Here is a 23,603-nt window from a genome sequence, read left to right on the forward strand (position 1 = left end):
ACTGAGTCAGCTTTGTAGGCCACCTTTCTCGCACACGCTTTTTCAGTTCTGCCCACAAATTTATAGGATTGAGGTCAAGGCGTTGTGAGGGCCACTCCAATACCTTGACTTTGTTGTCCTTAAGCCATTTTGCCATAACTTTGGAAGACCCATTTGCGTCCAAGCTTTAACTTCCTGACTGATGTCTTGAGATGTTGGTTCAATATATCCACATAATTTTCCTGCCTCATGATGCCATCTATTTTATGATGTCCACCAGTCCCTCCTGCAGCAAAGCACCCCCACATCAAATCAAATGTTATTTGTCACATACACATGGTTAGCAGGTGTTAATGCAAGTGTAGCGAAATGCTTGTGCTTCTAGTTCCTAGTTCCGACCGTGCAGTAATATCTAACAAGTAATCTACCAATTCCACAACAACTACCTTGTACACACAAGTGTAAAGGAATGAATATGAATATGTACATAAAAATATATAAATGAGTGATGGCCGAACGGCATAGGCAAGATGTAATAGATGGTATGGAGTACAGTATATATATATATATATGAGATGAGTATTGTAGGGTATGAAAACATATAAAGCAGCATTGTTTAAGGTGGCTAGTGATACATTACATCAGGATGGCAAGATGCAGTAGATGGTATAGAGTACAGTATATACATATGAGATGAGTAATGTAGGTTATGAAAACATTATATAAAGTGGCATTGTTTAAAGTGGCTAGTGATACATCTAATTACATCAAGATGGCAAGATGCAGTAGGTGGTATGGCGTACAGTATATACATATGAGATGAATAATGTAGGTTATGTAAAAAATTATCTAATATAAATAATATAAAGTGGCAAGTGATAAATTGATTACATCAATTTTCCCATTTTAAAGTGGCTTGAGTTGAGTCAGTATGTTGGCAGCAGCCACTCAATGTTAGTGATGGCCTTGAGATAGAAGCTGTTTTTCAGTCTCTCGGTTACAGCTTTGATGCACCTGTACTGACCTCGCCTTCTGGATGTTAGCGGGGTGAACAGGCAGTGGCTCGGGTGGTTGCTGTCCTTGATGATCTTTTTGGCCTTCCTGTGACATCGGGTGGTGTAGGTGTCCTGGAGGGCAGGTAGTTTGCACCCGGTGATGCGTTGTGCAGACCTCACTACCCTCTGGAGAGCCTTCCGGTTATGGGCGGAGCAGCTGCCGTACCAGGCGGTGATACAGCCCGACAGGATGCTCTCGATTGTGCATCTGTAAAGGTTTGTGAGTGTTTTTGGTGACAAGCCAAATTTCTTCAGCCTCCTGAGGTTGAAGAGGCGCTGCTGCGCCTTCTTCCCCACGCTGTCTGTGTGGGTGGACCATTTCAGTTTGTCCGTGATGTGTACGCCGAGGAACTTAAAACTCTCCACCCTCTCCACTACTGTCCCGTCAATGTAGATAGGGGGATGCTCCCTCTGCTGTTTCCTGAAGTCCACGATCATCTCTTTTGTTTTGTTGACATTGAGTGTGAGGTTATTTTCCTGACACCACATTCCAAGGGCCCTCACCTCCTCCCTGTAGGCCGTCTCGTCGTTGTTAGTAATCAAGCCTACCACTGTAGTGTCGTCTGCAAACTTGATGATTGAGTTGGATGCGTGCATGGCCACGCAGTCGTGGGTGAACAGGGAGTACAGAAGAGGGCTGAGAACGCACCCTTGTGGGGACCCAGTGTTGAGGATCAGCAGGGTGGAGATGTTGTTACCTACCCTCACCACCTGGGGGCGGCCCGTCAGGAAGTCCAGGACCCAGTTGCACAGGGCGGGGTCGAGACCCAGGGTCTCGAGCTTAATGACGAGCTTGGAGGGTACTATGGTGTTAAATCCTGAGATGTAATCAATGAACAGCATTCTTACATATGTATTCCTCTTGTCCAGATGGGTTAGGGCAGTGTGCAGTGTGATGGCGATTGAGTCGTCTGTGGACCTATTTGGTCGGTAAGCAAATTGGAGTGGGTCTAGGGTGTCAGGTAGGGTGGAGGTGATATGGTCCTTGACTAGTCTCTCAAAGCACTTCATGATGACGGAAGTGAGTGCTACAGGGCGGTAGTCATTTAGCTCAGTTACCTTAGCTTTCTTGGGAACAGGAACAATGGTGGCCCTCTTGAAACATGTGGGGACAGCAGACTGGGATAAGGATTGATTGAATATGTCTGTAAACACACCTGCACATGCACTGAGGACTCGGCCGGGGATGCCGTCTGGGCCTGCAGCCTTGCGAGGGTTAACACATTTAAATGTTTTACGCACGTTGGCTGCAGTGAAGGAGAGCCCGCAGGTTTTGGTAGCGGGCCGTGTTAGTGGCACTGTATTGTCCTCAAAGCATGATGCTGCCACCCCGTGCTTCACGGTTGGGATGGTGTTCTTCGGCTTGCAAGCCTCCCACAATGGTCATTATGGCCAAACAGTTCTATTTTTGTTTCATCAGACAAGAGGACATTTCTCCAAAAAGTACGATCTTTGTCCTCATGTGCAGTTGCAAACCGTAGTCTGGCTTTTTTATGGCGGTTTTGGAGCAGTGGCTTCTTCCTTGCTGAACGGCCTTTCAGGTTATGTCGATTGATTTGCACTTTTTGCACCAAAGTACATTCCTCTCTAGGAGACCGAATGCGTCTCCTTCCTGAGGGGTATGACGGCTGCGTGGTCCCATGGTGTTTATACTTGCGTACTATTGTTTGTACAGACTTGTGGAGGGCTACAATTCTTTTTCTGAGGTCTTGGCTGATTTGTTTAGATTTTCCCATGATGTCAAGCAAAGAAGCAGTGAGTTGTTGGAAGGTCGGCCTTGAAATACATCCACAGGTACACCTCCAATTGACTCAAATTATGTCAATTAGCCTATCAGAAGCTTCTAAAGTCATGACATCATTTTCTGGAATTTTCCAAGCTGTTTAAAGGCACAGTCAACTTAGTGTATGTAAACTTCTGACCCACTGGAATTGTGATACAGTGAATTATAAGTGTAATAATCTGTCTGTAAATAATTGTTGGGAAAATGATTATAGGTTGTTAAAAATAAATTTGTGGAGTGGTTGAAAAACGAGTTTTAATGACTCCAAGCTAAGTGTATGTAAACTTCTGACTTCAACTATATTTACTATATATATATAATTTTTTTACATTTATTTGTTTGAAAAAAGATGTGTTTCTTGTGCCAGTACTTGTCAGTTATCTGGTGCTTTCCAACATGTTTTGTTGTTCAGTTACAAACTCCTTCCATCTCCAAATCAGAAATGTGTGAACCGGCTCTGTGAGCAAGTAGCATTGGAGTTGAGAGTCACTTGTGATGGACCATCCTACGACCCATGCAAGAAACATGCAAGCTTGAAAATACACTATATATACAAAAGTATGTGGATGTAACCGATGTGAAATGGCTAGTTAGTTAACGGTGGTGCGCGCTAATAGCGTTTCAATCGGTGACGTCACTCGCTCTGAGACCTGAAGTGGTTGTTCCCCTTGCGTTGCAAGGGCCGCGGCTTTTGTGGCGCGATGGGTAACGATGCTTCGTTGGTGTCAGTTGTTGATGTGTGCAAGGGTCCCTGGTTCGAGCCCAGGTTGGGGCGAAGAGAGGGACGGAACCTACACTGTTGCATTGGTGCCGTGACCCGGATTCGAACCGGGGTTGCTGCGGAAAAAGGAGGTGGTTAAAAGGGGGGTGAGTGTAACCGATGTGAAATGGCAGGTTAGTTAGCGGTGATGCGCGCTAATAGCGTTTCAATCGGTGACGTCACTCGCTCTGAGACCTGAAGTGGTTGTTCCCCTTGCGTTGCAAGGGCCGCGGCTTTTGTGGCGCGATGGGTAACGATGCTTCGTGGGTGTCAGATGTTGATGTGTGCAAGGGTCCCTGGTTCGAGCCCAGGTTGGGGCGAAGAGAGGGACGGAACCTACACTGTTACATGGACACCCCTTCAAATTAGTGGATTTGGCTATTTCAGCCACACCCTTTGCTGACAGGTGTAACGCAATCTCCATAGACAAACATTGGCAGTAGAATGGCCTTACTGAAGAGCTCAGTGACTTTCAACTTGGCACCGTCATAGAATGCCACCTTTCCAATAAGTCAGTTCATTAAAGTTCTTTCCTGCTATAGCTGCCATGGTCAACTGTAAGAGCTCTTATTGTGAAGTGTAAACTTCTAGGAGCAACAATGGCTCAGTCGCAAAGTGGTAGGCCACACAAGCTCACAGAACGGAGAGAGGTCCTCTGAAAAAAATCTATCCATGTGAAATTAAATGTGTGAACCAAAAGTTTTCAATAAACGTTGCCATTTCATGTATAGACGTGGAGTTTGGTCAACCATCCTATCCTTAGCCTATAGTTTGTGGTTGAAAATATGTTGCATACATATAACAAGTAACCACAACAACTGTTGCAACTGAGCTCCATGGAATCATCACAATTCATAATGAATTAATTGAATCAATAAATAAATGAATGGAGGCTTAAAAAAACTATCTTCAACTCCCTTGAACAAGATAGAGCTCGTGCGTTGTTATGGTCTGTGGGAGGCGCACGCTCTCACACACATCCCCCTTTCACTCACCGTACATCTCCGTGTATAACAGTCGCCCCGGAGATACCGAAAAGAAGAGAAACGGGGACCACACAACTCCCACCATGAAACAATAGTGAAACCGTCACGCTTGCCGGGAGTATCTTTCCCAGAACCATACATTACCTTTTTATTGTCTCCACCGAGGTTGGTGAGGTTGAAATATGGACACGGCTGCTTCAAGATGCTTCCTATTGCTCACTCAGCTCTTGCGCGTCTGTCAATTAGGTAAGAACTTGATATCTAATCTTGTGTTTTCTCATTATTAGTACATTTAAAAAGCTTTTTGTTTTTTTACTTGATGATTGTTGATTCTGTTGGCTATGTGTTTTTCTCTCCACAAGAATGCAGTGCGCGTGAAGTTAAGGTTCAAATCAACTTCGCTTGTTTTTACAAGCCTACCTTTTACAACCTCCATTGTATGCATCATGGATTATTTTTACTGATTTGATTTTAAACCTAAACGTAATCATTGTTTTTCAGCCTGTATTAAATACTCTCGACAATGATGATGCACAAGCGTTGTGCGTCTTTGGGGTAGCCTACAGTAGAATCAGGTTGTTGTCCAAAAAATAAGTGGTAACATGCCCCCATTGTAATGTTTTATTATCTCATCACTGGCGTAGTACACACCCGGGGGTCCTTGTTCTGCAGCATATTTGATCTTAATTTACATTTAGCGGAATTTTACAAGGGAAAAGAGAACTGAATGAGATGATAGAATGGTAATGCTTTGTAAAAGCACCTTTGGCAGCAATTACAGCTGAGTCTTTCTCTAAGCTTTCTCCACCAGGATTGTGCAACATTTGCCCATTTATTATTTTCAAAATTGTTCAAGCTCTGTCAAATTTGTTGTTGGTCATTGCTAGACAACCATTTTCAGGTCTTGCCATCGATTTTCAGGGAGATTTAAGACAAAGCTGTAACTCTGCCACTCAGGAACATTCACTGTCTTCTTGGTAAGCAACGCCAGTGTAGATTTCACCTTATGTTTTAGGTTATTGTCCTGCTGAATGGTGAATTCGTCTCCCAGTGTCTGGTGGGTTAGAGTTAGACTGAACCAGGTTTTCCTTTAGGATTTTACCTGTGCTTAGCTCCATTTAGTGAATTTTTTTTATCCTGAAAAATTCCCCAGTTCTTAACAATTACAAGCACACCCATAACATATGCAGCCACCACTATGCTTGAAAATATGGGGAGTGGTACTCAGTAATGTGTTGTATTGGATTTGACCCAAACATAACACTTTGTATTGTTACATATTCAGGACAAAAGGGGAATTGCTTTGCCTCATTTTTTGCAGTATTACTTTAGTGCCTTGTTGCAAACAGGATGCATGTTTTGGAATATTTTTATTCTGTACAGGCTTCCTTCTTTTCACTCTATCAATTGGCCTCATGGTGAAATCCCTGAGCGATTTCCTTCCTCTCCAGTAACTGAGTTAGGAAGGACGCCTGTATCAAATCAAATTTTATTTGTCACGTGCGCCGAATACAACAGGTGTAGACCTTACAGTGAAATGCTTACGTACAGGCTCTAACCAATAGTGCAAAAAAGGTGTTAGGTGAACAATGGGTAAGTAAAGAAATAAAACAACAGTAAAAAGACAGGCTATATACAGTAGCGAGGCTATAAAAGTAGCGAGGCTACATACAGACACAGGTTAGTCAGGCTGATTGAGGTAGTATGTACATGTAGATATGGTTAAAGTGACTATGCATATATGATGAACAGAGAGTAGCAGTAGCGTAAAGAGGGGTTGGCGGGTGGTGGGTGGCGGGACACAATGTAGATAGCCCGGTTAGCCAATGTGCGGGAGCACTGGCTGGTCAGCCCAATTGAGGTAGTATGTACATGCATGTATCATCATGCATATATGATAAACAGAGAGTAGCAGCAGCGTAAAAAGAGGGTTGGGGGTAATGTGACTGGGTGTATTGATGCACCATCCGAAGTGTAATGAATAACGTCACCATGCTCAAAGGGATATTCAATGTCAGCTTCTTTTTTTTTTTTTTTACCGATCTACCAATAGGTGCCCTTCTTTTTGAGGCATTGGAAAACCTCCATGGTCTTTGTGATGGAATCTGTGTTGGAATTTAACATGCTCGACTGAGAGACCTTACAGATAATTATGTGTGTGGGGTACAGCGATGAGGTAGTCATTCAAAAATCATTGTGAACACTATTATTGCACACAGAGTGAATCCAAGCAACTTATTATGTGACTTGTTAAGCACATTTTTACTCCTGAACTTAATTAGGCGTGTCATAGCAAAGGAGTTGAATACTTATTGACTGAAGTGATTTCAGCTTTTCATGTTTAATTAATTTGTAAAAATGTTGAAAAATATAATTCCACTTTGACATTATGGGGTATATTGTGTGTAGGCCAGTGCCAAAAAAATATAAGTTTAATCAATTTTCAATTCAGGCTGTAGCACAACAAAATGTGGGAAAAGTCAAGGGATGTGAATACTTTCTGAAGGCCCTGTAAGGGATAATGGTTGCATTATAAATGTTGTTTTTATGTTCTAAATCTAAAATATATAATAATAATGTTAGAATTAAACAATCAAAGCTTTTAAACACTTTTTGGACAATAATTGTAGCTCAGTTGGTAGAGCATGGCGCTTGCAACGCCAGGGTTGTGGGTTCGATTCCCACGGGGGGCCCGTATGTAAAAATGTAATAAAAATGTATGCACTCTACTGTAAGTCGCTCTGGATAAGAGCATCTGCTAAATTGACTAAAATGTAATTGTAAAAATGAAATGTCTGACAGAAAAAGAGTTAGGTGCTTTTTATTATTTATTATAATTTTGTTTTAGAAATTAGTTTGTTCCTTTACATGGTATGATAGTTGATACTTTGGTCTATCAAAATATATATCTTTAAAATGTTAATATTAAGACAAATATTTGTGGGGCAAAGTTGCGATTGTCCTGTCTTTCAAGAATCCCTGAGTTCTAAAACAGCAACATTTTCTCTCCGCTTCATGGCAAAATGTGTAAAATACCAAGGTCCTTGCTCAGACCTTGCGGGGGCCCGCAAAACTGCGCTATGCCGCTGTATCTTATATCTCATAATGATCCTGAATAAATACATCATGTATTGTTAGCTTTATTATAAGACAGTCATGTGCTTATAAATATTTGGTGTTACCAATATTATTAGTAAATATTTCAATAAACAGATTGTTTACGTGTCTCCTCAGAACTGAGTGGAAGGAGTGTTTTCTTAATTCGCCGAATTGGTCTCAGCTGTTCCGTTTCAATATGACACACACATACAGTGCCAAGGAGGAGACTGATATGCTTGGTTTAATCCTTTGGTTGAGTCATTAAACAAATATTTGAAAAAAGCTGGCTAAAGCCAGTTTGCTTAAGATTTCATTTTAGGAGCCTTTTATGACTGGCCTTGTGAACTGGGATAGCAAATGTTTTGGTACCTGCTGAATGCTTTACCACATGCACCCCTCTGCCACCACTCCCCTCCTTTTTTTTGCCTCTTTCAGTTGAGTGGTTTAAATGACTCTTTGATGAAACATGGGGCACAAAGCAAGTTGCTGTTGGGAAGGCAGCAGAGGAATTGATGGAAGAAAAAAGACACACAAGTGAACTGAATGCAATGCAGACCCTGTGCCATCTGTATTCCCAACGTGGTGGGCTATAGATAGGACATTTACACTGGGCATCACCCACAGTGCCCCTCTCTCTCTCGGATGAGGAAGTCTCTATGCCTGTTGTTTTGGAGCAGGGTGGTCCTGACTCGTGACAGATGGCAGTCATAGTTAGTCAGTCTGTCATTCAGGCGGATGGTTGGTCGTTTGGTGGGTATCCAGAGGCCACACCCCTTCCTCGTGCCTCTTGGATGACCACCTGAGAGCCGTGTGTCAAAGGCTGGTGGTCCAATGCTTAACCCAGTTTCAGATGTAGCTTACTGGTACATGAGGGAAGTGTGCCACTGCCAGTTCATACCTTCAGGTTGCCCATGTAGTTGTTATCACACTGAGGAGCACAATAAACTACACTTGCAGAGTACACAACTCAAGAGTTTATTTGCATAGTGTATTTGCATAATCTGGAAAACAATTATTGTATATGGGTCAAACATTGTCTGCTACAGTCTGATTACGACTGTTGTTAACAGTTCCAAATCATTACTTATTACCAACAGAAATTGCAATGCTGCTTCTCTCCTCCTTTGACACAGATGAATAGCTTTTTCTCCATGGCACCTTGCCCTCTATCTTTCTGCCCTCTCTACTCTTTCTTCTCATTTTCCTAACTTCTCCTCCCATTCTTTTATATTTCTCCTTCTCTCCCTCTTTCTCCGAGGGAGCTGCGGGATACCGTTCCCAGAGCAGCTTGGCACACTGGTCCTCTTAGCCATCCCCTGGTTGTTGGTAAAAAGCCAGGCAGATTTCCAATCGGCAGCAGCAGTGCTATTTGATGACCAGATTAGTCGGTGTTAGGCACAACGACATTCGCTCAAGCATGCACAGGGGCCACAGTGAATCCTCTGAGTCACCCCTCTCTCTCTCCCCGGCCATGACTGAATAGGACTGGGGTTATGTGGGGGTACAGCCCAGCCAAGCCTCCCTAGTGGTGCCCAGGACTCTCCTCCATATGCCCAATCTTCCCAAGGCCTCCCCGAATTATGCTGTCAGAAGAGTGGTTGGTTTTGTATGGGTGGGGGAGAAGCTGGCAGAGCGGGACGGTATTCAGGGGCGCACAGCGAGGGAGACCATTGTAACTGTGACGCTCGATGGATCGCCGATTTGTCCCAGAAGCAGTGGCAGCGTTGGCGCAGGAGGCTCTCATGCTGCGAGACTGGAGGGGAAGTGCGAGACTGGAGGGGAAGTGCGAGAGTGGAGGGGAAGTGCGAGAGTGGAGGGGAAGTGCGAGAGTGGAGGGGAAGTGCGAGACTGGAGGGGAAGTGCGAGAGTGGAGGGGAAGTGCGAGACTGGAGGGGAAGTGCGAGAGTGCAGCATGTTACAACCGTCACAGGAGCGTCACGGCAACACTCCGATGCTCTGCCTCCCAAGCCCCCCTCCTTGACACCTCAGTGTTGCCCCCCCCAAGCTAGAAGTGCGATGGAGTTGAGGTTTCAACAGCACTTGTACTTTCATTAGTCTTGTTCCAGACTTTCCCCCCTTTTCATGCTCTCTCTTTATCTCACACTTTCACATGCATTATTCTCGTCTCCTTTTTGTCCCATCTATTTGTTCAACTTTTTCTCTCCCTCCCTCATCATCCTCCATCTCTCATCTTTCTCTTCTCATTTCTCCTCCTCATCATTTTAACCTCCCTGTTTCATTCTCCTCTCACTCCCCCAATCTCTCCCTCCTTTCGTCCTCTTGTCTCTCTCCCACCATCTCTTCCCTCAACTTATTCTTCTCCTCATTTGTCTCTCTGTCCCTGTGGACTCTTTGGTTTGGCCAACCATCTTGTCTGGCGTGACAGTCAAGCTCTGCTGTTTTCCCACTGGTGTTCTGCCAGCCGGTTCCTTGGTGCCTACCACTGGCCGCTTAATGGAGGACAGGGCAGATCCGGGTGGCCCATCTTGCAACTGAAAGGGGGCTGCTCATACCGGGATCATTGGGGAGAACAGGAAGAATCTTGTAGAGATCCATTGATTTCTCCCCCCCTTCTTCTCTTCAGCTGCCTGTTAGTGTGTGGTCTCTTAACTGTCTTGTATATCGATGGCTCTTGTCTTTTGATGCTGAATACAAATCCCAAAGGGACTAAGATAAAGGCCAGCAAGCTTGTGTGAGCAACACTGTTGGTTAAAGTGCTAGGGGGTGATCCCCCCCTTATTTTGTATCTTACTTTCTGTTCTAATTCTCAATGTGACACGCATAATGGAATAAATAGATGTGTTGGGACTAATATGACTGCACATAACACTCCCCAAAAGGCCCATGCTCTTTTAATTAACATAAAATACCAGTAAGGTATAAATGAAATGTAAGTGCTTACAGGAATAAGATTTTAACAGGATGGTGACAAATTGTTTTGCAACAAAGTTTAACCTGGTGTAGAATGCAGTCTGGGCAGTATGCAGTTATGACAGAAGTCATAATGTGAACAATTTAAAAAGGTGTGTAGTATGACATGCCTGTGTAGTAATGCAAGTAACTGGGACTTTGACCAACTTAAGAATATTTTGGCAGTGCTGAGCCAAAGGCTGTACAGGGGAATATTTCACTCAAGCCACGTTGGTCAAGTGTTTGACAGTATTTCTTTGTAAACTCTTTGAGTTGAAGATTTAGAGAAGGAAACCTGATCCTAGAGCAGCTCTTCTCCTGTAGTTTAACCTAAGGTGCGTGTTTTAGGACTTGTTTGTCAGTATGACCTTTTATTGTCAAGTCCTTGAAGTCAGCAGCTGTTTACCCCAAGGTATATAGCTTTTAGTCAAACTGGTTCCTTGCATTGTTTAGAAGAAGACCCACGGCACAGAGACACATACCAAGACACAGAGGTTTGGTATTATACCAGCGGCAACCAGGGTTTGAGGGAGTCCCTGATGTGATATTGAAAAGCAAGAATTGAAACCCCATTATAACACTTACCCACACTGACCAAATAAAAAACAAAAAAAATGGTTTAAAAAAAATCACTTATTATACCAGATCTTTGTCTTTGGACTCCCAATTAAAAGTAGCCGCTCAAAATGTTTGTGAACCGCAGCGAATCAAGTTAGTTCATGTGGGTCTGGTGAAAGCCAGGTGTGCTCAGAACCATGATCATTATTTACACACCACCACCCATGGAGGAGATCAGAGACCTCTGATTGTGCCTGATTAGCCTGCTGGCATTTCAATGTTGGCACCATATTCATAGAACTACTACTTTACTAGAACAAAATGAGTAAAATATCCTGCTCTATATGCCACCATGATACCCATTTCTGCTGATTGACTGGGAGTCTTTTTAGTGGAGGGTGGAAGCTGGCCACAGCTGGTGGTGAACAGTGCTAATGCTTCCATCAGGGGTCCAGAGCCTAGTCTGGGTACAACTCAATCTGAGTTGTAGCCCCATATCTAAGGAGGTTACTTATAGACATGTCATGCCTGTTGAAACTGAACTTTCATCCTCGGTGACAGAAATCTATTGGTGATGAACGATGCCACTCAAAAGTAGGCCATCAGTGGAACTTCAAAAAGCTTTGGCGAATGACATCTCAGGTTACTGATAAGTCAAACCTGAAAATAAAAGACTATCAGAGACAAAAAGCTGGTTGTCTGCACCTTGTGAAGTGGATCAGGACCAGTCAAGGGCAATGCCTTTCTAAAGAGTTATCCATATCCCTCCCCTGCTTGTCTCTGTAAGTCTTTCCCCATCCCTGAGCCCCTACATTTTCAATTAGCGTATCACTCAAAATAGCTACAGACGTTGGTCCCCCGGGCCACCATGGAAATACTGGGTGATTGTTAATGAGTTGGTAATTTCACTCACTCTAACCTTGATGGATGGTCAAGGGACAGAGTATATTAATGCAGGTGAAAAGCAATTAGTATGTAGTTTAACCCCTGCTGAGTGGTTTTGTGGTCCCTACTACATTTTACTTTTTTTTGTCATATAGCAGACACTGATCCAGAGTGACTTACAGAAGTTAGTGTGCACATTTTCTTACTCTCTCACTGGTCCCCTGTGGGAATCGAACCCACAACCTTGGTGTTGCAAGGGCCGTGCTGAGCCACACAGGACCTCTACTTTTGAGCACCTTCAGGCTACTAGTTTATAGTACTGTCATCTTCTATAGAGCTCTGTGCCAATGTGATACCCTAAGCTCAGCTCCTTCAGGCTAGTGGTTTATAATACTGTCATCTTTATGTGATAACCCTTTGACAATGAAACATGTGGGAGGACTTTTTCTGCAGCGATGTTCCAATAGAAGAATCCTTGAGCTTTATGACTTGTAAAAAAAACATAAAAGAATAATATAATATAATAGTAGCTCATAAAGAAGGATATTGCATGAAGACTGGAAAGGATCACTCAATACAGAGAAATATGGTTACAGAGGAGGGCAGAGAGTGGAGGATGGCCCAGAGCTTGGATGAGCAAGCAGCATGTTGTAAATATGTGATATCTAGGGTTGGCACAGTTACTGTATAATTGTGTAACCTGGGCGCGGTCCGTCTGGGTCCTGGACTTCCTGACGGACCGCCCCCAGGTGGTGAAGGTAGGAAACAACACATCCACGTCGCTGATCCTCAACACAGGGCCCCCACAAGGGTGTGTGCTCAACCTAGGAGACCCTCACAAACTTTTAGAGATGCACCATTGAGAGCATCCTGTTGGGCTGTATCACTGTCTGGTATGTACGGCAACTGCACTGCCCGCAACCGCAGGGCTCTCCAGAGAGTGGTGCGGTCTGCCCAATGCATCACCGGGGGCAAACTACCCACCCTCCAGGACACCTACAGCACCCGATGTCACAGGAAAGCCAAAAAGATCATCAAGGACATTAGCCACCCGAGACACGGCCTGTTCACCCCGCTATCATTCAGAAGGTGAGGTCAGTACAGGTGCATCAAAGCTGGGACCGAGAGACTGAAAAACAACTTCTATCTCAAGGCCATCAGACTGTTAAATAGCCATCACTAACTGGCTTCCACCCGGTTACACAACCCTGCACCTTAGAGGCTGCTGCCCTATATACATAGACTTGGAATCACTGGCCACTTAATGGAACACTAGTCACTTTAATAATGTTTAAATAATGTTTACATACTGCTTTACTCATGTGTATATATTGTATTCTATGCTACTGTATTTAAGCCAATGCCACTCTGACTTTCAAATCAAAATCAAATGTATTTATATAGCCCTTCTTACATCAGCTGATATCTGAAAGTGCTGTACAGAAACCCAGCCTAAAACCCCAAACAGCAAGCAATGCAGGTGTAGAAGCACAGTGGCTAGGAAAAACTCCCTACCTTTTACATTTTAGTCATTTAGCAGACGCTCTTATCCAGAGCAACTTACAGTAGTGAATGCATACATTTCATACATTTTTTTCCCCCGCGTACTGGTCCCCCGTGGGAATCGAACCCACAACCCTGGTGTTGCAAACACCATGCTCTACCAACTGAGCCACACGGAACCTAGGAAGAAACCTAGAGAGGAACCAGGCTATGAGGGGTGGCCAGTCCTCTTCTGGCTGTGCCAGGTAGAGATTATAACAGAACATAGCCAAGATGTTCAAATGTTCATAAATGACCAGCAGGGTCAAATAATAATAATCACAGTAGTTGTCGAGGGTGCAACAAGTCAGCACCTCAAGAATAAATGTCAGTTGGCTTTTCATAGCCGATCATTGAGAGTATCTCTACCGCTCCTGCTGTCTCTAGAGAGTTGAAAACAGCAGGTCTGGGACAGGTAGCACGTCCAGTGAACAGGTCAGGGTTCCATAGCCGCAGGCAGAACAGTTGAAACTGGAGCAGCAGCACGGCCAGGTGGACTGGGGACAGCAAGGAGTCATCATGCCAGGTAGTCCTGAGGCATGGTCCTAGGGCTCATGTCCTCCGAAAGAGAGAGAATTAGGAAGAGCATACTAAATTAACACAGGACACCAGATAAGACAGGAGAAATACTCCAGATATAACAGACTGACCCTAGCCCCCTGACACATAAACTACTGCAGCATAAATACTGGAGGCTGAGACAAAAGGGGTCAGGAGACACTGTGGCCCCATCCAATGATACCCCCGGACAGGGCCAAACAGGCAGGATATAACCCCACCCACTTTGCCGAGGCACAGCCCCCACACCACTAGAGGGATATCTTCAACCACCAACTTACCATCCTGAGACAAGGCCGAGTATAGCCCACAGAGATCTTCGCCACGGCACAACCCAAGGGGGGACGCCAACCCAGACAGGAAGACCACGTCAGTGACTCAACCCACTCAAGTGACGCATCCCTCCTAGGGACGGCATGGAAGAGCACCAGTAAGCCAGTGACTCAGCCCCTGTAATAGGGTTAAAGGCAGAGAATCCCTGTGGAGAGAGGGGAACTGGCCAGGCAGAGACAGCAAGGGCGGTTCGTTGCTCCAGAGCCTTTCCGTTCACCTTCACACTCCTGGGCCAGACTACACTCAATCATAGGACCTACGGAAGAGATGAGTCTTCAGTAAAGACTTAAAGGTTGAGACCGAGTCTGCGTCTCTCACATGGGTAGGCAGACCATTCCAAAAATTGAGCTCTATATGAGAAAGCCCTGCCTCCAGCTGTTTGCTTAGAATTTCTAGGGACAATTAGGAGGCCTGCGTCTTGTGACTGTAGCCTACGTGTGGGTATGTACGGCAGGACCAAATCGGGAAGATAGGTAGGGGCAAGCCCATGTAATGCTTTGTAGGTTAGCAGTAAAACCTTGAAATCAGCCCTTGCCTTAACAGGAAGCCAGTCTAGGGAGGCTAGCACTGGAGTAATAGGATCAATTGTTTTTTGGTTCTAGTCAGGATTCTAGCAGCCGTATTTAGCACTAACTGATGTTAATTTAGTGATTTATCCGGGTAGCTGGAAAGTAGAGCATTGCACTAGTCCAACCTAGAAGTAACAAAAGCATGGATACATTTTTCTGCATCATTTTTGGACAGAAAGTTTCTGATTTTTACAATGTTACGTAGATGGAAAAAAGCTGTCCTTGAAACAGTCTTGATATGTTCTTCAAAAGAGAGATCACTGTCCTGAGTAACGCCGAGTTCCTTCACAGTTTTATTTGAGACGACTGTACAACCATCAAGATTAATTGTCAGATTCAACAGAAGATCTCTTTGTTTCTTGGGACCTAGAACACGCATCTCTGTTTTGCTCAATCTAATATTTTATACATTTCTTTATTCCATTCTTTTACTTCAAGATTTGTGTGTATTGTTGTGAATTGTTAGATACTACTGCACTGTTGGAGCTAGAAACACAAGCATTTCGCTACACCCGCAATAACATCTGCTAAATTTGTGTGTCACCAATAAAATTAGATTTATGGGTGAAGAACTTCATGAAGATAAAATAACCGTCATAACACTTTTTTATATTTGTTTGTGGAACGAACAGCTTACTGAAGAGGGGGCGGCCAGGTATTTGTGTGGTTGAGTCTGTTTCTGTGTTAACATGGACTCTTTTCAACTTGATGAAACTTAGTCCTTGCTAAAACAAGCAAGGTGGTGGTGTTATTGTTGCTATTCAAACGACTATAACATTTTACTAACCGTCATTCAAAATTCCATGACCGTCACAGCCCTAATCCTCTCTTGTCTGTTGGTCGGTCCATGTGTCTACTGTCAGGGCACAAGAAGAAAAGAGGTTTCTCTGATGTAGATCAGTCACTCTACTCGGATGAGGCTGTCCGGCTGTGCATCCTCTGGTGTCCGCATGTTCAGTGTGAGGCCGGGAACTTAATGGGAGTGCTGTAGTCACATGGACACGCACAAACTGAAGTGTTTTACTCTGGGGCCTTTGTGTCAGCTGTCGGTGTTTAAATTGTCACTGCGCCTTACAGTAACACAACGGAGAGAACGAATCATTCATTGCTCTTAGTGAGAGCATTTTTCAAATCTTCTATAGCTGTTATTTCTTTGAGAGCATTTCTATGATCATCCCTGCATCATTGTTTTAGCTGTCTCTATTTATCCTATGATCAGGTGCTTCTCTAGCAGTAAAGACATGAGAGTATTTTATGGCCTCCTTTCTCCTTCATCTAACAAAATTCAATCAGCTCATTAGAAATAACATGAAAGCAAGCAGCAGAGACGAGTCCCCATACTACTGCTCACAGACCCACCCACCCTCCCGCTCACATATTCGGGAAAATCTAGATACAGCATTGGCAAAGAGTGCACCCATCCAGCTGAGATGTGGTTTAGTTGCTCCTCTATTTCTGTTGTCCCCTTTTTTGGAGAATGTTGATCAGGCTCCATGTGGCCGATTTTAGATTAGGTCCATGTCTAGACGAGCCCATGCCAAAACAGCCCCACCAGCCTCCATCATCAGAACGAATCCTTTATGCATGTGGAAATCTAGTTAAAACGATTTGCCACAGTTGCCGAAAGCATCTCTTCTGTGGAGTAGGAAAGCCTCATCAACTTTTTATCTCTGTCATGTTCCGTTAGAATTGGGAACACAGTGTCTTGTCCACTGCTTTTTATAGAGGCAATTATTTGTAATTTCATGAAATGTCAATTATGTTTTTTCTTCCATCCTCACTAACTTACTTAGGTGTTGAAAGCTAAGCACACAGCTATCTAAGCCTTGTTGCTTTGTGAATAATCACAGGGGCTTCTGTATAGTAGTGCGATCCTCTAGGAGAGAGATGGTTCCGATTGACTCTTCAGGATGGAATGTAAGCTCTGGCATCTTGCCCTGTCCTGCATTTCTGGGCACACACACACACACACACACACACACACACACACACACACACACACACACACACACACACACACACACAGATTGGATCTCCTGAGCTAGACTACTGAGACAATCATGTTCAATGCTCTCCTCGTATTGCGATAATGACGTCAATGAATGGGACCGTGTAAACAATTAGGATGATTGTGTAACTGCCCTCTGTGCCCTCTAACAAGCATGATCCCAACTTTTTCCAGAACAATTAGGATTTAATTAAATAAAAATGTCTTGGTCACACACATTTATCAGATGTTCTTGTGTTCCTAGCTCCAACAGTGCAGTAGTATCTAACAATTCACAACAATACACATGTCTCAAATTAAAAGAATGGAATTAAGAAAATATATAAATATTAGGACGAGCAAGGTCGGAGTGGCATTGACTAAAATACAGTAGAATATAGTAAATGCAGTTGAAGTCGGAAGTTTACATACGCTTTAGCCAAATACATTTAAACTCAGTTTTTCACAAAGTAATGACATTTAATCCTAGTAAAAATTCCCTGCCTTAGGTCAGTTAGGATCACCACTTTATTTTAAGAATGTGAAATGTGGAGAATAATAGTAGAGTGATTTTATTTCAGCTTTTTTTTCTTTCGTCACATTCCCAGTGGGTCAGAAGTTTACATACACTCAATTAGTAGCATTGCCTTTAAATTGTTTAACTTGGGTCAAATGTTTTGGGTAGACTTCCACAAGCTTCCCACAATAAGTTGGGTGAATTTTGGCCCATTCCTCCTGACAGACCTGGTGTAACTGAGTCAGGTTTGTAGGCCTCCTTGCTCGCACACACTTTTTCAGTTCTGCCCACAGATTTTCTATAGGATTGAGGTCAGGGCTTTGTGATGGCCACTCCAATACCTTGACTTTGTTGTCCTTAAGCCATTTTGCCACAACTTTGGAAGTATGCTTGGGGTCACTGTCCATTTGGAAGACCCATTTGCGACCAAGCTTTAACTTCCTGACTGGTGTCTTGAGATGTTGCTTCAATAAATCCACATAATTTTCCTGCCTCATGATGCCATCTATTTTGTGAAATGCACCAGTCCCTCCTGCAGTAAAGCACCCCCACAACATGATGCTGCCACCCCCGTGCTTCATGTTTGGGATGGTGTTCTTCGGCTTGCAAGCCTCCCCCTTTTTCCTCCAAACATAATGATGGTCTTCATGGCCAAACAGTTCTATTTTTGTTTCATCAGACCAGAGGACATTTCTCCAAAGAGGACAATCTTTGTTCCCTTGTGCAGTTGCAAACCGTAGTCTGGCCTTTTTTATGGTGGTTTTGGAACAGTGGTTTCTTCCTTGCTGAGCGGCCTTTCAGGTTATGTCGATATAGGACTCATTTTACTGTGGATATAGATACTTTTGTACCTGTTTCCTCCAGCATCTTCACAAGGTCCTTTGCTGCTGTTCTGGGACTGATTTGCACTTTTTGCACCAAAGTATGTTCATCTCTAGGACACAGAACGCGTCTCCTTCCTGAGCGGTATGACGGCTGCGTGGTCCCATAGAGTTTATACATGCGTACTATTGTTTGTACAGATGAACGTGGTACCTTCAGGCATTTGGAAATTGCTCCCAAGTTTGAACCAGACTTGTGGAGGTCTACAATTTCTTTTCCTGAGGTCTTTTCCTGAGGTCAAGCAAAGAGGCACTGAGTTTGAAGGTATGCCTTGAAATACATCCACAGGTACACCTCCAATTTGACTCAAATGATGTCAATTAGCCTATCAGAAGCTTCTAAAGCCATGACATAATTTTCTGGAATTTTCCAAGCTGTTTAAAGGAATAGTTAACTTAGTGTATGTAAACTTCTAACCCACTGGAATTGTGATACAGTGAATTATAAGTTAAATAATCTGTCTGTAAACAATTGTTGGAAAAATTACTTGTGTCATGCACAAAGTAGATGTCCTAACTGTCACGCCCTGATCTGTTTCACCTGTTCCTGTGATTGTCTACACCCCCTCCAGGTGTCGCTTATTTTCCCCAGTCTATTTATCCCTGTGTTTCCTGTCTCTCTGTGCCAGTTCATCTTGTATGTTTAGACAAGTCAACCAGTGTGTTTTTCCCATACTCCTTTTCTATTCTCTTTTTATAGTCCTTGCGGTTATGACCCCTGCTTGACCCTGGACTACTTTCCCTGACCTTGATTCTGCCTGCCCTTCTGTGCCTATTGGACTCTGATCTGGTTTTGACCTTTTTGCCTGTCCATGACCATTCTCTTGCCTAATAACCCTTTGGATTAATAAACGTTGTAAGACTCCAACCATCTGCTTCCTGGGTCTCTCCTTGTGCCTTGATACTAACCAACTTGCCAAAACTATAGTTTAACAAGAAATTTGTGGAACGAGTTTTAAGATTCCAACCTAAGTGTTTGTAAACTTCCAACTTCAACTTTACATATGATATTTGATTTATATTTAACTAGGCAAGTCAGTTAAGAACAAATTCGTATTTACAATAACGGCCAAACCTGGACCTATTGTGCACTGCCCTATGGGACTCCCAATCACGGCCTGTTGTGATACAGCCTGGAATTGAACCAGGGTCTGTAGTCTCTCCTCTAGCACTGAGATGCAGTGCCTTAGAGTGCTGCGCCACTCGGGAGCTCCCTACAGGGAGGAGGTGAGCTTCAGAGCTTCAAGTTCCTCAGCATACACATCACTGACAATCTCGAGTGGTTAATGTCCTTGATGATCTTTTTGGCCTTCCTGTGACATCAGGTGATGTAGGTGTCCTGGAGGGCATGCACTGTGCCCCCGGTGATGCGTTGGGCAGACAGCACCACCCTCTGGAAATCAGTAAAACAGTATGCAAACATTATTCAAGTGACCAGTGATTCCATGTCTATGTACATAGGGCAGCAGCCTCTAAGGTGTAGGGTTGAGTAACTGGGTGGTAGTGACAGTGACTAAGTTCAGGACAGGGTCCTGCGTGGAGGCCGGCTAGTGATGGCTATTTAACAGTCTGATGGCCTTGAGATAGAAGCTGTATTTCAGTCTCTCGGTCCCTGCTTTGATGCACCTGTACTGACCTCGCCTTCTGGATGATGGCAGGGTGAACAGGCCGTGGCTCGGGTTGTTAATGTCCTTTGAAGCTCACCTCTTCCCTGTAGGCTGTCTGGTCATTGTTGGTAATCAGGCCTACGACTGTTTTGTCATCTGCAAACTTGATGATTGAGTTGGATGCGTGCGTGGCCACGCATTCATGTGTGAACAGGGAGTAGTGGAGGGGGCTGAGCATGCACCCTTGTGGGGGCCCTGTGTTGAGAATCAGCATAGTGGATGTGTCGTTTCCTACCTTCACCACCTAGGAGCAGCCGTCAGAAAGTCCAGGACCCAGTTGCAAAGACCTAGGGCCCCGAGCTTAATGATGAGTTTGGAGGGTACTATGGTGATGAAGGCTGAGCTGTAGTCAATGACCAGCATTCTTACATACTGTTGATGTTCCATTTGTCCAGATGAGAAGGGGCAGTGTGCAGTGCAATGGCGATTGCATCGTCTGTGGATCTATTCGGGCGGTATACAAATTAAAGTGGGTCTAGGATATCAGGTAAGGTGGAGGTGATATAATCTTTAACTAGCCTCTCTAAGCACTTCATGATGACAGAAGTGAGTGCTATGGGGCGATAGTCATTTAGTTCAGTTACCTTTTGCTTTCTTGGTTACAGGAACAATGGTGGACATGTTTAAGCAAGTGGGGATAGCAGACTGGGATATGGAGAGATTGAATATGTCAGTAAACACACCAGCCAGCTGGTCTGCGCATGCTCTGAGAAAGCGACTCGGGATGCCGTCTGGGCCGGCAACGGTTAACATGCTTAAATGTCTTACTCACATCGGCCATGGAGAACCAGAATCCACAGTCGTCAGGAACGGGCCGCGTTGGTGGCACTGTGTTAGCCTCAAAGCAGGAGAAGAAGGTGTTTAGCTTACGGATGGCATAACTGCACTGTTTGTATTCAACCATATTCCCAGTCACCTTGCCGTGGTTAAATGCAGTGGTTCACACTTTCAGTTTTGCGCGAATGCTGCGATCTATCCACGTTTTTTGGTTTGGATAATTTTTAATAGTCACAGTGGGAACAACATCCCTTATACACTTCCTGATTAACTCAGTCACCGTGTCCGTGTATATGTCAATGTTACTCTCAGAGGCAACCCGGAACATATCCCAGTCCGCGTGATCGAAACAATCTTGAAACATGGATTCCGATTGGTCAGACCAGCATTGAATAGACCTTAGCATGGGTACATCCTGCTTGAGTTTCTGCCTATAGGAAGGGAGGAGCAGAATGGAATCGTGATCTGATTTGCTGAAGGGAGGGTGGGGGAGGGCCTTGTAACAATCCCGGAAGGGAAAGTAGCAGTGGTTGAGAGTTTTTGAAGTGTGTGTACTACAGGCAATGTGTTGATAAAACTTCGGTAGCGTTTTTTTCTTCTCAATTTTCTTTACGGTCCCCAGCTACAATAAATGCGGCCTCGGGATATGTGGTTTCCAGTTTGTGCAAAGTCCAGTATAGTTCCTTGAGGGCCGTCGTGGTATTGGCTTGAGGGGGAATATACATTACCAGTCAAAAGTTTGGACACACCTACTCATTCAAGGGGTTTTCTTTATTTTTACTAATTTCTACATTGTAGAATAATAGTGAAGACATCAAAACTATGAAATAACACATATCGAATCATGTAGTAACCGAAAAAGTGTTCAACAAATCAAAATATATTATATATTCTTCAAAGTAGCCTCCCTTTGCCGAGATGACAGCTTTGCACACTCTTGGCATTTTCTCAACCAGCTTCACCTGGAATGCTTTTCTAAGAGTCTTGAAGGAGTTCCCACATATGCTTAGCTCTTGTTGGCTGCTTTTCCTTCACGCTGCGTTAGAAACTCATCCCAAACCATCTCAATTGGGTTGAGATCAGGTGGTTGTGGAGGCCAGGTCATCTGATGCACCACTCCATCACTCTCCTTATTGGTCAAATAGCCCTTACACAGCCTGGAGGTGTGTTGGGTCATTATCATGTTGATAACAAATGATTGTCCCTCTAAGCTCAAACCAGATGGGATGGCGTGTCACTGCAGAATGCTGTGGCTTGAATTCTAAATAAATCACTGACAGTGTCACCAGCAAAGCACCATCACACCTCCTCCTCCATGCTTCACGATGGGATCTACACATGCAGAGATCATCCAAGCACCTACTCTGCGTCTCACAAAGACATTTTTGGTTGGAACCAAAAATCTCAAATTTGGACTCATCAGACCAAAGGGCAGACTTCCACAGGTCTAATGTCCATTGCTCATGTTTCTTGGCCCAAGCAAGTCTCTTCTTCTTAATGGTGTCCTTTTAGTAGTGGTTTCTTTGCCGCAATTTGACCATGAAGGCCTGATTCACGCAGTCTCCTCTGAATAGTTGATGTTGCGATGTGCCTATTACTTGAACTCTGTGAAGCATTTATTTGGGCAGAAATCTGAGGTGCGGTTAAATCTAATGAACTTATCCTTTGCAGTAGATGTAACTCTAGGTCTTTATTTCCTGTGGCGGTTCTCATGAGAGACAGTTTCATGATAGCACTTGATGGTTTTTGCGACTGCACTTGAAGAAACTTCCAAAGATCTTGACATTTTCCGTATTGACTGGCCTTCATGTCTTAAAGTAATGATGGACTGTCGTTTCTCTTGGCTTATTTGAGCTGTTCTTGCCATAATATGGACTTGGTATTTTACCAAATAGGGCTATCTTCTGTATACCACCCCTACCTTGTCACAACACAACAGATTGGCTCAAACGCATGAAGAAGGAAAGAAATTCCACAAATTAACTTTTAACAAGGCACACCTTTTAATTGAAAGGCAGGTGACTACCTCATGAAGCTGGTTGAGAGAATGCCAAGAGTGTGCAAAGCTGTCATCAAGGCCAAGGGTGGCTACTTAGAAAAATCTGAAATATACACATTTTATTTAACACTTTTTTGGGGTACTCCGTTATTTCATAGTTTTGATGTCTTCAGTATTATTCTACAATGTAGAAAATAGTACAAATAAAGAAAAATCCTTGAATGAGTAGGTGTTCTAAAACTTTTGACCGGTAGTGTACACACCTTCACCTTTCTTCTTCCCGAAGAGGTCTTTAATCCTGTCTGCACGATGTACTGAGAACCCAGCTGGCTGTATGGACAGGGACAGTATATCTGGAGAGAACCCTGATCCTGTGAAACAGAGTATGATACAATCCCTGATGTCTCTCTGGAAGGTGATCTTCGCCCTGAGCACGTCTACCTTTTTGTCCGGGGACTGAACATTAGCAGAAATATACTCAGAAGCGGTGGATGGTGTGTACGCCTCCTGAGTCTGACTAGAAGTCCACCAAATGCCGTCAAAAGTTTTGACGCATGCATGTCTCCTTTGAAGAAGCATGTGTACATGTGTCTGTCTGGAGTCGTTAGAGCAACCGGACTGCCTGCTCTGCTCAGAGAAGATGGAGGAGGGGCAGACTGGCTGAAAGATCTGCAAAATCTGGACCCCTACAAATCAGCAGGGCTAGACAATCTGGACCCTCTTCCTAAAATGATCAGGTGAAATTGTTGCAACCCCTA

General features: G+C 44.0%; 1 protein-coding gene across 2 annotated transcripts in view; it reads left to right on the forward strand.

Moving 5' to 3' along the window:
- Positions 1 to 4,566: 4,566 nt before the first annotated feature.
- Positions 4,567 to 23,603, forward strand: part of LOC106584549 (receptor-type tyrosine-protein phosphatase zeta) — a 114,157-nt gene continuing 95,120 nt past the window's right edge. For both annotated transcript variants that reach the window (XM_082968099.1, XM_082968100.1), the window contains exon 1: positions 4,567 to 4,809. In XM_082968099.1, the coding sequence (XP_082824225.1) occupies positions 4,746 to 4,809 (64 nt within the window). In that variant the 5' untranslated portion in view covers positions 4,567 to 4,745. The remainder of the gene's footprint in view (positions 4,810 to 23,603) is intronic.

This window comes from Salmo salar, chromosome 23 (assembly GCF_965601325.2).
Source record: "Salmo salar chromosome 23, fSalSal1, whole genome shotgun sequence".
NCBI lineage: Eukaryota > Metazoa > Chordata > Actinopteri > Salmoniformes > Salmonidae > Salmo > Salmo salar.